At 34.5% G+C, this 15450-nt stretch overlaps 2 protein-coding genes across 5 annotated transcripts; both read left to right on the top strand.

Annotated features, from left to right (window-relative positions):
* The first annotated feature begins 1549 nt into the window (after positions 1-1549).
* Positions 1550-9361, top strand: LOC18590890 (Pleckstrin homology (PH) and lipid-binding START domains-containing protein). 2 transcript variants are annotated; one of them, XM_018128079.2, is made up of 21 exons: positions 1550-1998; positions 2993-3067; positions 3181-3234; positions 3324-3389; positions 3478-3536; positions 3741-3898; positions 3973-4019; positions 4096-4193; positions 4786-4881; positions 4967-5031; positions 5132-5203; positions 5648-5794; positions 5934-6244; positions 6479-6542; positions 6664-6839; positions 7202-7303; positions 7450-7500; positions 7607-7750; positions 8117-8212; positions 8566-8667; positions 8808-9361. In XM_018128079.2, exons 1-21 carry the CDS (start codon positions 1843-1845, stop codon positions 8898-8900), a joined length of 2232 nt encoding a protein of 743 aa, XP_017983568.2. In that variant the 5' UTR covers positions 1550-1842; the 3' UTR covers positions 8901-9361. The 2 variants fall into 2 exon arrangements, with proteins under 2 accessions (XP_017983568.2, XP_007016768.3); XM_007016706.3 differs by having other exon boundaries at positions 1551-1998; positions 3768-3898.
* A 934-nt stretch (positions 9362-10295) lies between these two features.
* On the top strand, positions 10296-14886 carry TPST (tyrosylprotein sulfotransferase). 3 transcript variants are annotated; one of them, XM_088809650.1, is made up of 13 exons: positions 10296-10680; positions 10942-11013; positions 11117-11282; positions 11390-11461; positions 11570-11858; positions 12391-12531; positions 12614-12718; positions 12834-12981; positions 13187-13236; positions 13323-13379; positions 13490-13609; positions 14224-14358; positions 14661-14886. In XM_088809650.1, exons 2-13 carry the CDS (start codon positions 10965-10967, stop codon positions 14799-14801), a joined length of 1473 nt encoding a protein of 490 aa, XP_088665776.1. In that variant the 5' UTR covers positions 10296-10680; positions 10942-10964; the 3' UTR covers positions 14802-14886. The 3 variants fall into 3 exon arrangements, with proteins under 3 accessions (XP_088665776.1, XP_007016765.3, XP_017983828.2); XM_007016703.3 differs by having other exon boundaries at positions 10300-10680; positions 13323-13394; XM_018128339.2 differs by lacking the exon at positions 10296-10680 and adding an exon at positions 10714-10852 and having other exon boundaries at positions 13323-13394.
* The last annotated feature ends 564 nt before the right edge of the window (positions 14887-15450 follow it).

The following is a 15450-nucleotide window of genomic DNA, read 5'->3' as shown; positions in this document are numbered from 1 at the left end:
ATAATCGTGTGAATCAATGAAATTAAAAAATATATAATTTTGATATTTATTATTACTATTATAAAGAATTAGATGATTGGTGACCATATAAAAGTTTAAGAATGGTCCTTTTCATCTTATTTTTCATTTTTTTCTCCATAAAATATGATGATAGAGTTCTAATTTTTGTGGAGCATGAGCAAAAGGGTATTTCCATCTTAATGTCAATTCCATTGAATGTTAACTAAAAACAACAAATTCATTGGAATTTTCTTGAATAAAGACATTATTAGTATGCACCTTTGTGGCTTGTGCCATTGACATCTTCCAAATTAAATTTATTTGTAATTATTAAATCAGGACCACAAAAAGGGGTCATCACAGCTTAATGCCACAAGATATGAAAGAAACATTGCAAATCAATACATTTTCATTAATTTGTCACCATCACAATTTTTTTTCCCTCCTATAATTTTACTAAAAATCATTATCGAGGAAAAACATTTTATATGCAAAATCACAAATATAAAATTTCAAAAATACAAATATTCTGATAAACATTTTTCCAAATACGACTCAATACATATTAATATTAATTAGACATTTATATTATACACTATTTGGTCATAATTAGCTTTGTTAATTTGGTTTTATGATTGGATATTAACCTTTCACCAATACATTATGGAGGATGGACCTTAATACATATTGTTGATATGATTATTTTCAAGTCAAGTTAGTTGCAAACTTCTCAACAAACTCTGAATTTTGATGTTACTTATTTTACAAGAAAAATAAACTCTTTTTCCCATGAATATATAAATTTTTGGACAAATTTCACTCACACCCCTTTAGATTTCATTTTTTTTCACATGACCCATTGTGATTTTTTTTTCTCAATTAGTATTTTGTAAATAACTTCAGTTCCCGCAATGGTTAAGATGTTAATTTTACCCGATAAAATTATCAAAATATTTTCAATTCAAAGTTAAATTATTTATTCACATTTAAAGATATTTTTGTTAAATAATAAATAAAAAAATTGAAAACTTCTTTTTTTTTTTATGAAGATATAAAATTTTGGACAAATTTCACATACACCTCTTAAGATTTTAGTTTTTTTTCATATGACACCGTGTGATTTCTTTTTTTCTCAATTCAAATTTTTGGACAAATTTTACCCGATAGCATTATCAAAATAATTTTCAATTCAAAGCTAAATTATTTGTTCATATTGAAGGATATTCTTGTATTTCACTCGATAAAATTAACAAATCAGTTTTTGTAGTAATTGAAATTATTTACAAGATATTAATTGAGGAAAAATATATCAAAAGGATGTTAATAAAAAAAATTGAAATTACACAGGGTACGGGTATAATATTACCCTAAACTTTTTTTTAATTATAATTAAATAAATAAAAACAAAAAGGGAAATGATTACATGATTGGCTGCATAAGTTGAGCGTACTTTTCTAACCTTTTTCAAATGGAAGCAGAAAAGGGTAAGAAAGTAATTTCAACCATTCAATATTCGTCTTCTGGCAATCTTTGTCTCATATACGCTTTCTCTCCATTTTCAGTTTTCTCAAACAAAAGAGAAAACAGAAAAACAGAGCAAAAGAGAGAGAAAGTAATTTTTGTTTCTTTTTTTTTTTTGTTTTTGGTTATTCAGTAACTGAAACTCCAAAGCAGAAAGAGAGTTTCGCTAAGTTTCACAGCTTGAATTTTCTGTACTTCCATTATTAGGATCAGAAGGATCGAATCAGCATCCACCATTTTCTTTTGCTCCTCTGTTGGGAAAAGAATTTTTTGCTCTTTTTTCTTTGTTTTTTTTTAATTTTTTTAAAAAGGAAAAGGAAAATGGCTGGTTCGCAGAACGGAGACTTGAAAATGGAAGGATGGCTGTACATAATTCGTTCGAATCGGATTGGATTACAGTACTCAAGGAAACGTTACTTTGTTCTTGAAGATCATCTTCTCAAGAGCTTCAAATCCATTCCCATTTCCAATCTCCAGGTCTCTTCCTTCTTTTTAGTCACTCCTTTTATAGTAATATCTCTTTATTTTTTGTTTGTGGAGAAGCTTATCTTGCAAGTTTCTTTACTCGTTTAACAAATCTTGAGAAGAAATAATGGTATTAAACTTTAATATCATTGTCTTTTTGTCTTCTTCTTCTTTTTTTTTTGTTTAAGTTTTTTATTAGTCGATCCAGCTGGCGAAGTAACTAGTAATTTTTACTGGAGAAGATTATTGATTATATGCTGTTTATTTATTTTTATTTAATTATGATATTAGTTGCTTAATTATGGATTAGTTGAACGTGCTTTAATAATTTCCATGGCTAACGCGTTTTCAGTTCGAGTAGTAGCGTGTTTACTTTGAGAGAGAGAGAGAGAGAGAGAGAGCATGGATGAGAACATGTATTTTACTACGTCGCTGACTTTTTGCTCTTTTTACTTTTTTGAATTGTTTCTTTCAATCAAAGCAGTTTCTCAGATTTTGCTGGTGCTTTCTTTTTTGCTAGAGATATGACTGTCTATAGGTAATTCTGGAGAATTCTACCGTCAACTTTGTGTCAGGAATATTTTACTTTATCATTCATATGTCACAGTTTTTGAACTCTGTAATCTTTAACTTTTTTTATTTATTGATTGTTGAGTTTATTTGAGAATAATCATAAGCCAAGCAAACAGCTCCAATTTAAGCATAATTGTACGATGTGACCACGTCTCATTTTTAGTGGGAAGTGGGTTTAGCTGCCTTGGAAAAATAGCCGATGATCAAGCTATCTAGTGCCTCTGTTTCTTGCTGTTGCAGTTCGTTTGTAGCTTGTGAAAGTAATGTGTCTATAATTTGATGAATGAAGAAAATGAGGGTTCTAAGATTGTATTTAGGCTCACATTCATTTTGAGTTAATAAGTTGTTTTAAGTTTCACACTTGCAGACTGTTTATTTGATGGGTTTGAGAATTTTATTAGGTGTAAGAGCTAAACCTTGATTTGCTTCTCAGGAACCAGGTAGAAGTGCAATTATTGATTCCTGCATCCGGGTTACAGATAATGGGAGGGAGAGCATTCACAGAAAAGTATGTAAATTATGTGTTGTTTTTCTCGGGCATTGGTAAATTTTCAGGTTTCTCTTTCTGATCAGTTCATGCCATTGGCCCCTTTGTAATGACAGTTTTTTTCGACTATGTAGGTATTCTTCATATTCACTCTTTATAATAGTTCTAATCACAATGATCAGCTTAAGGTGAGGCAAATATTTCATATAAAGATTGTTAGTCAATATGCGTAATGCTTTCGCCTTCATGTATGAGATATGGAATCTAAATTTTATAGCTAGGAGCTAGTAGTCCTGAAGAAGCAGCAAGATGGATTCATTCCTTTCAACAAGCAGCTTTAAAGGTGCTGAACTGCTTTCTCTTGTTAATGCATGTCATAAGTTTCTGGCATAAGATGAGATGCAACTGAGACTTGGATTGTATATATGCAGGGTGGCCCATACCCTGCAAATGATGTTGCCTGTTCAAAGAGCAGATGGCAGTCCTTCAGGTATATTAATGAGTAACCATCCAGCAGTATTGCTATTCAACATGCATCAAACTTCTGGCTTTTTGTTGTCTGTTCACCTATGCTGGCAAACTATTTGGGTTCTGTGCAGATTGCTTGAATTATTTAAGTTGAATTTGTTCACATATGTTCTGTGACAGGACATGATGCTTGTTTTTATATTTATACCTCATTATTATATATCAGTTTCTTAGGAGGTCTCCATGCATGCAGATCCAGTGGTTCCAGTCATGAAATTCACAATAATTCTATTGACTGGACTCTTTATTCATCCACAAAGATGGACAGAGTGACGTCTGATGTTGTAGCACCATCATCTTGGACAATCTTTGGCTGTCAGAATGGTAATTACAAAACAAATACTTGTGATTTTTTAGATAGCTCTAGTTGTTTGTCTAAAACCATGAGTGCAATGCAGGTCTTAGACTGTTTAAAGAAGCTAAAGACAGGGATTCTCATGGAAAGGTTGGTAGCTTTTGATTCATCAGTCCATGGTTTTACATGCAATTGCATTTTGATTATTTTACTCCTCCCTTGGTAGTGGGATGACCATCCTGCAATCATGGCTGTGGGTGTCGTAGATGGAACTTCAGAAGCCATTTTCCAGACACTTATGTCTCTTGGACCCTCAAGATCAGAGTAAGTTGCCAAGTGCTCTGTCTTTTTCTTAAAATAAAGCACTTATATTGTTTTGTAAGAGGCATGGCTTGATTTCAATCTCAATTGGTACTTTAATTTTGTGCATATTAGTAATTGTAGTAAATATAGCATTGTGATTCATCAGAACAGACCTCATTGTGATTGTTATTTTCTCATTGGATGAATTTTTTGTGTCACTAGAGCTTTTCTCTCCCTGAAGTTGTAACGGAGTAGAAATGTGAACTTAAGTTTGATGCACGATAGTAAAAGAAACTATGTAATTGTTGCCCTTGTTAATGTGAAAGTCCAATATATCTAGAGATTCTTAATACAGTATAGTTTGATAGCTCACAAGAACCATAGGAACGAATCAACATCCTGAAAACGATACTATGCATAGATTTGACATCTTTATTTGGTGCCCTTTTTTAATGCATCTATTTGATTCATGATTACTGCTCAGATGCTTTCTAGTGTGTCCAAAAGTTGTGGAAAACTAGAACTCTATTCATTTAGCAATGTATTGTGGCTTTTCTGAAAAGTATTCTTTTTGTTTTTCTAAAAACAAATGTCTAATCAAATTGTCTTGCAGATGGGACTTCTGTTTCTACAAGGGTAGCGTGGTTGAACATCTCGATGGTCATACTGATATTGTTCACAAGCAGCTATATAGTGATTGGTTACCTTGGTCAGATCAAATCTTCGGATTTAATCATTATGTTTTGCTAGACAGAGGTTTCTGTTTAATTTTTACTAACTCACTATACTTGCAGGGGAATGAGAAGGAGGGATCTTTTGTTGCGGCGCTATTGGAGAAGAGAAGATGATGGAACATATGGTAGTAATTGCTTTGAGGAAATTCTTAAAAGTTTTATTCAGAATTCAGAACAGATCCAGTTGAATTGCTAACTAATCTTGTTTGATTGATTTTCTCACAGTTATTCTCTACCACTCAGTGTTTCACAAGAAGTGCCCCCCACAGAAAAGCTGTGTCCGTGCCTGCCTTAAAAGTAATGTATGCCTGAAATATATAAGTAAAAGAGAACTTTTTTCATCTTTCTGACTTCTCTATATTCTGCTGTTATACATAAATAAACACATTATAGGATGAATGAGCTGTTTTTGGCATAAATTTAGCATGCAAGTGGCTTGTCTCCTTGTATCTCATGTGTGCATGAGCACATGCATATATACTGGTTTTCGTGTGTGTTTGTATATTGAAGCATCGTTTGGCTTCTCAGTTTGAATACTGCTGATGAATACTTATTTTTTCTTTATTTTGATTTGATCAGTTTTATCATTGTCCTCATATACCACACAGAAATTTATGGGTTGTGGCATATGATGTGCACTTGATTTTTTTTTTTTTGTTAATTCAAGATAAGGAGATTTATATTTAAAAACAGCAAAAGCAAACTTACTCTATGAAATTAACAATCGGTACTTACTTGCAGGTGGTGGGTATGTTATATCTCCAGTGAATGAAGGAAAACACTCAGTTGTAAAACACATGCTTGCAATTGATTGGAAATTCTGGAAATCGTATTTGCGAACTTCTGCAGCCCGATCTATTACCATTCGGATGCTTGAGAGAGTTGCTGGTAATCATCTCAACTGCTGGTAGAATCTTATTTATCTGTTCATAGATTGTCTGTAGTATATGTGTGTGAGTTCTGTGTTTAACTTTGTGTGATCATTTGAGGCATTAAATTGCTAGGAATTTATATCATGTACTTGCAGCACTAAGAGAGTTATTCAAAGCAAAACAAGGAAAATATCCTTCAGCTGATCTTTCATCCAGAGAGTTGATAAGGAATGTTAGGTTGCATCAGAGTGAAGAGGACGGCATGGTTGATATGTGTACACAGATAGAGGCTGGGAAAATTAAGGAAAATATGTGTGAAGTAATGGAAAGGGCACCTTCAGAACACTCAAGCCTGGTGGGACTTAATGATGCTGCTGATGAATTCTTTGATGTTCCAGAACCAACAGACTATGATCAATCAGAAGATGGGTGGGCTTCTGATTTTGGTCCAGAAGGGTACTCTCAGGTATGTGTCAAAGTAGTTATCATTGCTTTTCACATGCAAATGAATTTGCAGTTAATGGTGCTTCATATCTCATAGAGGATGTGACCACCTATAGAGTTTCTCTATTTTTTTATATTTTATTTCTTGTGGCTGGATTACTGTAACTCTAGCATTAAATGAGGCTATTAAATGTTTTATGTATAATGTTTTGCTTCAAATTTCTTACCAACTTCTATATGACTGAGAAACTTGCAGGATACACGCCATCCAAAGTTATCAACTGCTGCTGTTTTTGTGAAAAAGTTACATGATCTTGCAGGTGGTTCCTATTTGGGTGATCAGTATTCACCTTAACTTCTAAATTTACAGCAACAATGATTTTTCTTTTTCAAGGAAATTGTTGAAATATTGCTGATGGCTTACAATTTTCCATGTTGCAGTCCAGAAGAGGGGCTATGTGGACTTACAGGACATGATGAGGGAAGATGGCATATTTTGCTCTTATGGAAACACTCTTCCAAAGGATCCGACTTGTACATTGCCTTGCAGTTGGACAGCAGCGGAACCCTCCACATTTTTAATTCGTGGGGAGAATTACCTGGAAGACCGTAAGAAGGTATGAAGAACAATTTTTCAGTGAGGACAAAGCTGTAATGTATGAGAAAAGTTCATCTGGTGTGTTCTATGATGGTTTATTGTATGCCTTATTGCATGATCTTGCAGTGAACTGACGTTTTGTCTCTTATGATCTCTAAATTATACATGTCCTTCCATGTTTGCCTAGCATGTTTTGGATACAATCAATTGTAGAGTTCTGTCGATATTATACTGTGATTAGCTTCTAGAAACTTGTAGTCCTGGATATCCCCAATGAATTCACTTTGGCTTTTCTTTTGTAAAGCTCCATTTTGAGTTTTCCTGCCCTGAAATTTCAAGTTCCAGTTTAAAATTATATATTTACTCTTGATTTCTTTTCAGTTTAAGGCAACGGGCACGTTGATGCAAATGGTTGCTGCAGATTGGCTAAGATCTGACAAGCGAGAAGATGATCTAGGAGGGCGTCCTGGGGGCATTGTTCAGGTTTTTCTTTAATATATGTCATTACTTTGTTAATGGAGATTTTGTGATCATTGCTCATGAGTCACCTATAAGCTCAACTGTACTTGTTGCATTTGCTATATTATGTGTGTAAATTAAAAGAAATTTTACAAAGCGTTTATCTGCAGAAATATGCTGCTCAGGGAGGGCCAGAGTTTTTCTTCATTATAAACATACAGGTACTTTGGTCTTTTGCTTACACTTATCCTCTCAAGCTGTATTTCTATCTATATTCACCTTGGTTCTCAAGCATTTGAAATAATTGAATTATCTACTTTGAAACAGGTGCCAGGTTCAACTACATATAGCCTAGCGCTATACTATATGATGAATACTCCTGTCGAAGATTCACCCTTACTACAGAACTTCATCAATGGAGATGATGCATATAGAAATTCAAGGTTTAAGCTCATTCCATACATATCAAAGGTTGGTGTGTGCAGCATTTTTGCAGTTGAGATTGAGAGTCTTTGTGTATTCTTGATGGAAGTGAACTCACTAGTAGGTTTAATAAGAACCTCAAAAACAATTGATCAAGCTTATATTTAACTCCATTTAAGCAGAAGGCAAAAATCAAATTGTATTTTTACTTGGTGTTTTTCTTTTTAAAGAATTAAGGTCTTACAATGAAATTGCTTTTTCCAAATTCTCTGCTCAGAAACTGTACGGATTTCTAAAAATGAAAATCTTCAAAGCAGAGAATTACCATGAAGACTAGCTAGTTTTGTGCTTTGTATAACTTCATTCCACATCGCATAAAGCAAAGGGTACTGACAGTTGACTTCGTTTTGTCAGGGGTCGTGGATAGTCAAGCAGAGTGTTGGAAAGAAAGCTTGTCTCATTGGCCAAGCTCTGGAAATTAACTATTTCCGTGGGAAGAACTACTTGGAGGTAAAATTTGATGAAATGTATGTAAATCTGTGCGGGTCCAACCACACACATGCACGTGTACATATAGCATTTACTCATTTCGGAACAATCAGTTAGTTTCACAAATCAGTGTGTTTGAATAGATTGAAGAGAAGTGATGTCCAGTACAATTATATTTATCTATAGTTGTTTGGATTGTAAACAAGGGAGGATGCATTTGAAAAATCATATAAAACCGAACTGGGTTGGTTTCGCTTCTCTTCAAGCCTTTTTGCTCTTTGGAAGCAAACTGGAGAGGCACAACATCACTTACAAAGCATGAGAAGTTTTATGTATGACATGACATACTGAAATTTTTGCAATTGTTATTCCAGCTTGGGATTGACATTGGATCATCAACTGTAGCCAGAGGTGTGGTCAATCTTGTGCTCGGTTACCTCAACAATCTGGTCATCGAAATGGCATTCTTGATTCAGGTAAAAACAACACTTGAGCAAAACAAGGATCAAAAACGAAACAACATTTTTGAGCTTAAATGCAATTTCTCACCTTTGTCTATGATCAATGCGAACACCTCCTTCAATGGTCTAAAAATGTCCGATTTTATTGTGCGCAGGCGAACACAGAAGAGGAGCTCCCGGAGTATCTTCTCGGGACATGCCGCCTGAACCATCTAGACGCAACGAAATCTATTCCAGTAAAAGTATGATTAACTCCTCAATCTGATGTTTTACTTGATAGGCTGGCTAAGAAAAGCTTTGGATGATGAAGAATAGCAAAAAAAAAAAAAATCCTCATATTATTGCATATTCATTACTTGCTTGCAAAAAAAAAAAAAAAAGTTCGATTCTTTCGTTCAGTCAAATGGGATTATCTACAGCATCATCATTGGGTGCTGTTAGATATATACCATATCATTGGAATGGAAAAAACACAGCTTTTGTACAGTTGACACGGTTAAATTAGTATCTAAATTTTCCATTTAGATTTCTAATTCCTTGCTTATATTCCTATCTAAAATAGAATGCTGACATGGACTGTATAGTTTTTCTATCTTTTTTTTTTTTTCTAGAAAATCTCCTTGGTGGTGTGTGGGTAGGGTCCACCGTCAAAGGGTCTGAATTTATTTAAGTATATATTCTTTTGATTTTATATAGACAAGTTTTTAAATATTTTTTGTTCACATCACAGAGATGACATGATCAGGCGATTCATTTCGTGGTCATGTTAGACGTTACATCAACCCAGAAACAGAAACTGTCAGTTAATACTAAGTCTGATGACTGTTAATTTTTATCCGATACGAATACAAATAAAAAGAAGACAAAAGATTTTATTTGAGTATAATATTAAAATAAAAGAATTTAGATATATAATGGAGGAGTTTTGTATTACTTAAGCCCTTTATTCATGTCCGCAAAATGGGGTAGGTTGGGGGCACCATTTAGGCATTTTGACTCTGCCTAAAACAGCTAAAAAGCCCACATTCCTATTCCTTCTCGTGTCCCCCGTTAGAAGCATTACCCAAGGTGACAGCTTGACATATGCAACTATACATTAAAAAATAAAATAAAATAAAAATCAAACAACCCACAACACTAATGCCCCATTTCCACTCATTTCAATACTTCTAATCCCAACCCATAACACATCTTTTTCTTTATATTATTTATAATATAAATATTTAATTTTTTTTATAAAAAATAAGTTTATAATATAAAAAAAAAAGAGTATTAAATGGTAAAAAATTTTCATTTTAAAACATCCGGAGAAGAAAAATAAATAAATAAAAAGACAGAGAGAGTATTGTATATGATTTATTTTTTGTGTGTAATTATTTTTGAAGAACATATCTAATCGAGATATATAATCATCCATTCATCAAAAAAAATTATATGATCATCCAAATTGTAATTTTTTTACAGAGATAAATCTTCTCTTTTAGAGAGAAAAAAAAAGATAATCTTATCTCTACCAAAAAAAAGAAAAAATAAATTTATTAATTATTTCTCCATTAGAAGAAATATCAGTGGGTTGACTATCGAAGCCAAAACATTGAAGTCAAACTATGCAGTAATAATAGATAATAAGGGATACCTTGACAAATAATTAAAAATAAGTGAATGAAAATATTCAAGACAAGTATTTTTCGACATTCAAACTGTTCCATTTTCTTCCACTTCGTCGATCATTGTCGAGAGAGAGAGAGTTGTTCATAGTTTCTGTCTCTCTCTGTGCTGATTTCCGTGTCCCTCTTCGGACACAGGGCTTCTCCCAAACCCCAGTTTGGCTAGCGAGAAAAAGAAAAAGAAAATTTCACACACACACACATCGTATTTTCCTTTTTTTTTTTTTTTATGTATGTATGTCAGTGGGTGTGGGTGTGGGTGTGGGGCCAAAATCGATTGAAGAGCTAAAATTAGTGTGAGCGAAGTCCCGACACAGCTCGAGGGCATTTATGAGCACGAGATCGCGTTGTTCGATAACAGGTAGCCCTCTATTTCTGAATATTTCTTCTTCCTCCTCTTTTTCTTTTTATTTGTTTATTTTCCATTTTTTTCAGAATTAAATTCCCTTCTTTTACTTTCAATTTCTCCTCTGTTTTTCTTGTCTATCTGGCTCTTGCTTAGGGTTTTATTGTTGCTGTACCCTTTTGTTTTGGTTTGTTTTCTTTTTCGGCTTTTATTTTTTCTTATTTTCGTATTGCTATTGTTTTTTATTACTGATTTTTTTTTTATTTTCTTTGGCAGTGATTGGAGTAGGAATTGAGTGAATGGATCCTACTCTGAAATCCACAGTTCTGTTGATGCTACTTGGATTAGGTATTCTTTTCATTGAATTGATTGATGTGTTCCATGGGTAATGATAGATTGAAGTGTTCATTTTCTTGACAATTTTTTTTATTATTTTATGTGGATGATGTAGTGGTGAATGTCTTGTCTATAACTGATTCCGAGCATTGCCAAAATGTGGTAAAAAAATGGGCATTTACTTCACTCGATCATGAAGTCAAAGAGGATAAACACACGCTGAATGATTTACTTTTCTTCCTTCATGTTCCACGAACCGGAGGACGAACCTATTTTCACTGGTAAATTTTTCATATAAAATAAGGCAATTTGATGACACTGGGGAAGTCAATCCATTTTTCCAACCGCATTTAATTTCTCCCCCATTTTTTTATGTTTATGCTTGCAGTTTCTTAAAGAAGTTGTATTCGAATTCTCTTGAATGCCCCCGGTCTTATGACAAGCTACGCTTTGATCCTAGGTACTTTATAAATTTTGTTCTTATGTAAGACTTGAATGACAAGTTCGCCTTATCTACCTTTGCTTTTTCAAGCAAGTTTAATTGAATTTTTTTCCCATCTGAATGCAGCAAGGCGAAATGCAGGTTATTGACTACTCATGATGACTATAGCATAACCTCTAAACTTCCCAGGGACAGAACATCCGTGGTGACAATACTTAGGAATCCAGTTGACCGTGTCTTTAGCACTTATGAGTTTTCAGTGGAGGTGGCTGCTAGGTTTCTAGTGCACCCCAACTTAACCTCTGCTACACAAATGACTGGACGTTTGCGCTCTAAAACTAATGGAGTTAGTACGCTGGATATATGGCCTTGGAAGTATCTTGTTCCGTGGATGAGAGAAGACCTGTTTGCTCGGGTATGCCATCTATACTGCTGCATGAGTTATTATTCTAATTAATCATTACACTTTTCCCTGCTATTTGTTCTACAGTTTTACCCCTTCTTAGGGACACACTTTTCCCGGCATCAGTTCTCTCTCCCTTCACTGAAAGGTTCACCGTCTATTCCAGGATTTCCAAGTTCTCTATGCAATATTTTTCTGATATTTATATTAGTGATACCTTTTGGCATTTAGGGGGAAGTTGTTGCTACACAACCTTTTTTTCTGCATTTTAGATTTTTAGTGCTGTTGCTAATTGTAAGTTTTATTTGCTTATTAATTTATCTTTTAAGACAGCATTGTTTTGTCTGTTTTGAGAGCATCTCAATTTGCCATGACCAAAACCTACCAGATCTGCATTCATTTTGTATGATCTGAAGTGACCAAGAAGGGGGAATTGTCTTTGATAAACTACTGAGAATTCTATGTGGCTTATTAATCAACTTGTTTGCCTCGATGATGTAATTATGTATGAGACATTTATATTTAGTTTTACTCTTATGAGCAGAGAGATGCTAGAAAAGCTAGGGTCATCAATGATATTAACAGCAGTGATCCATACAATATGGAAGACATGGTAATGCCATTACTCGATTATATCGACAATCCTATAGCTCATGAAATTGTCCATAATGGAGCTACGTTTCAGGTACTAATCCACGTTTTGCAGTTTCAGCTCTTTTCTTTCTATATTCTTATCCAAAATGCTGGTTTGCTAATTTAATCTACAGATTGCAGGATTGACAAACAACTCTTATTTACCTGAAGCACATGAAGTGCGCCATTGTGTAGAGAAGTACAAGAAACTTGGTGAATATGTGCTTCAAGTTGCAAAGGTAATTAAAATAGGCTGAATATTGTACAAATGGTCAAATAAATGCTTTTCTGATTTATTCCCCTTTTTTTCCGTTTTATTGTTGCAATTATGGTAGATACTTGTAAATCTTGCAGAAGAGGTTGGACAATATGTTATATGTTGGTCTAACTGAGGACCATAGGAAATCTGCAACCATGTTTGCCAATGTGGTTGGGGCACAGGTGATCTCCCAGCTGGTAGAATCAAATGCTATTGGTGAGGGAGCTGCTGTCAATAAATCAGGTTAGCTTTTATTGAATTCCCCCCCCCCCCCCCCCCCATAAACTTGTTTAATGCAGAAAGCCTTGTAAACTCTTGTTGATGTCTTATATTGATTGTATTTCATTGAAGTGCTGATTTGCCTCATTTTCTTTTCTTATCTTTCTCTAAAAGGATTTTAGTCAAGATATTTTTAGCATGTTGCTTAAATTACTTACTTGTACTGCAGAACAGAGCACTTCATTTTCAGACTCAGAGGTGGATGGTAATGATCATCAGGTGCTCCATTTTAGCAAATGAAAGCTTAATAGCTGGATATCAACTAGAGTAGCACTCATAACGATTCTTGTTTGCCTCTATGACAGAATATTACCTCAGATGAGAAGGGGGATGAAGCCGCAACATCATCAGATGACAATGAAGTAAAGCAAGAGACTGTAAGCCATTTTTCTGTGACTTTTTATATGGACATACTGGGATCTCTTCCTCTTGAAAAAGGTAATAACTTATGTCTTCTTTTCTACCATAACAGATGTCTGTGGGAAAGCTTATGGAAACTTATGAGGTTTGCATTTCTGGTTTGCGAAAGACCCAAGCACGTCGACGTATCGCTTCTTTGAAGAGAATCTCACCGGCAAACTTCACAAAGGAGGTACTCTAGAATACCTGACATTTAAAATGCTTCATCATTGTAAATGCATATATGTCATCAATTTCTAGAGCGTGTTTGGTTTAACTACATGGCTAATCTTTAGGCAAAAGTTCTTTTTGATTTACAGTTTTTGAACTGTCTTTCTACCAAAATTGAGAATTTGTTTTAAAAAATAAAATCTTAGCTTAATGATTTTATGTGTTCCATGTGCTGGAGCAAACCATGCCTTAATGGACATGCTATATCTGTCATACCCTTCTGTCAGTCCATCTTTTTGCTATGACAGGCCTGTAGGCAACTTTTAGGGTGCAAAACATTGTCAAAGGAATTAGATAGTTGATGCCTTGATTGTTGGTACATGTTTGGCATTGTCATTTGTAAATCTATTATCTGTGCAATATGTACCTTTAAGGCTTCAAATCAAAGGCTGTGGTTTTTTTGGGCCCTTAGCCATCAAACATTAAAGAGATTTGTGTATAAAAGTGAGGGAGAAGAAAAAAGAAATAGAAAAGAAGCACAAGATCGTTGCTTCAATCTTAAGAGGAAGAGAGTTCAGCTGTTGCTATGTCAATGTTGGAATCTTCCAATGTTTGTATTAACATCTGAATCTACAGGCACGTCTTCAAGTTCCTCAGATGGTCCTCCAGCAGATCCAAAGGCTTAACAACCTTGATTTGGAGCTCTATGAGTATGCCCAGGGCATCTTTGCGAAGCAACACGAGCAAGCTGCAGAGAAGATGTTTGATCCGGTGAGTTGATATACATTCAAGACTTACACATACATCTTTTTTTGAAAATGGTTTGCAGTTATTTCTACCTTTCCAACGGATAAGTTAAACTAGATAATAATGTTGTAACTTGTTAGATCCTGGTAATCAATGTTAGTTGGCCGAAACATGCCCTTATTTTTTACTTGTGCATATCCTTGATCTGCTTGCTTGATATCTCTGCCCTCTTTAGATTCTAACGGGGTGAGGTCTAGGTGAAAGCAACAACAGTTTTAACTGTTTCAACCAAAGTGGTATCCTTATTATGCTTCTTAATTTTGCAGGACACACTGGGAAGCATGTTCATTTATTCAGGTGGAACCAAGCTCTGGGATGTCATTTTGTGGACCATGCCATTTGTCTTACTTTTTATCTTCATTGTGTTTGTAAATGCAAAGCGAAGAACATTGAAAGTGAAGATATGAATGTTACTGACTGTTGGTTATATGGATCACAGCCAAAAAAATTTTTATAAATCAGATTAAAGAATAGGGATTAGCTTATTATTCATCTTGCCCGAGTGCTTAATTGTGAAGCTCTTGACCATTGATCACAATTTTTCGATAGTGATGACTTATGATTAGATAAAAGCTTTATGATTTTGTTATTGCATTCACATGACAATCTCATGTAGTTTTATATTTCCTTTCAGCTGGGTCAAAACTTAGTTTAAGGAGCAGTAGTTTTGCATTTGAATTGTGATAGGAACTGAGGTGAGGCTGTCTCCAAGGGGTCCTCTTAGGTTGTGATAGTTCAAAAGGGTGTGGAAAAGGGGCTTTCTTTCAATGTGGTCAAAGGTGTAACGTGCCTTTAGGAAAATGAGGGTGTATGGTTGTGAAAGATTCAGAACCATCTGACTTAAAGCAGAATCTTGGCTTGTCAAAAGACCAAAAGGCCCACCCAGGTTGGCAATTTGGCATGTGGTCGGTTTCAGAAAGATGGAATGTAGAGATCTATGACCAAAAGACATGGATATTTCAAGTGCTAAACGTAGGCAATCAAGTTTGTTGATTTAATAACTTCATTTGGTGACTGGATAGTAACGTTACATTCCCTTGCATTTCTCTTTCCTTG

This window comes from Theobroma cacao, chromosome 9 (genome assembly GCF_053813885.1).
Source record: "Theobroma cacao isolate CCN51 chromosome 9, ASM5381388v1, whole genome shotgun sequence".
NCBI classification, from domain to species: Eukaryota; Viridiplantae; Streptophyta; class Magnoliopsida; order Malvales; family Malvaceae; genus Theobroma; species Theobroma cacao.
This window is presented reverse-complemented; position numbering and strand designations above follow the sequence as displayed.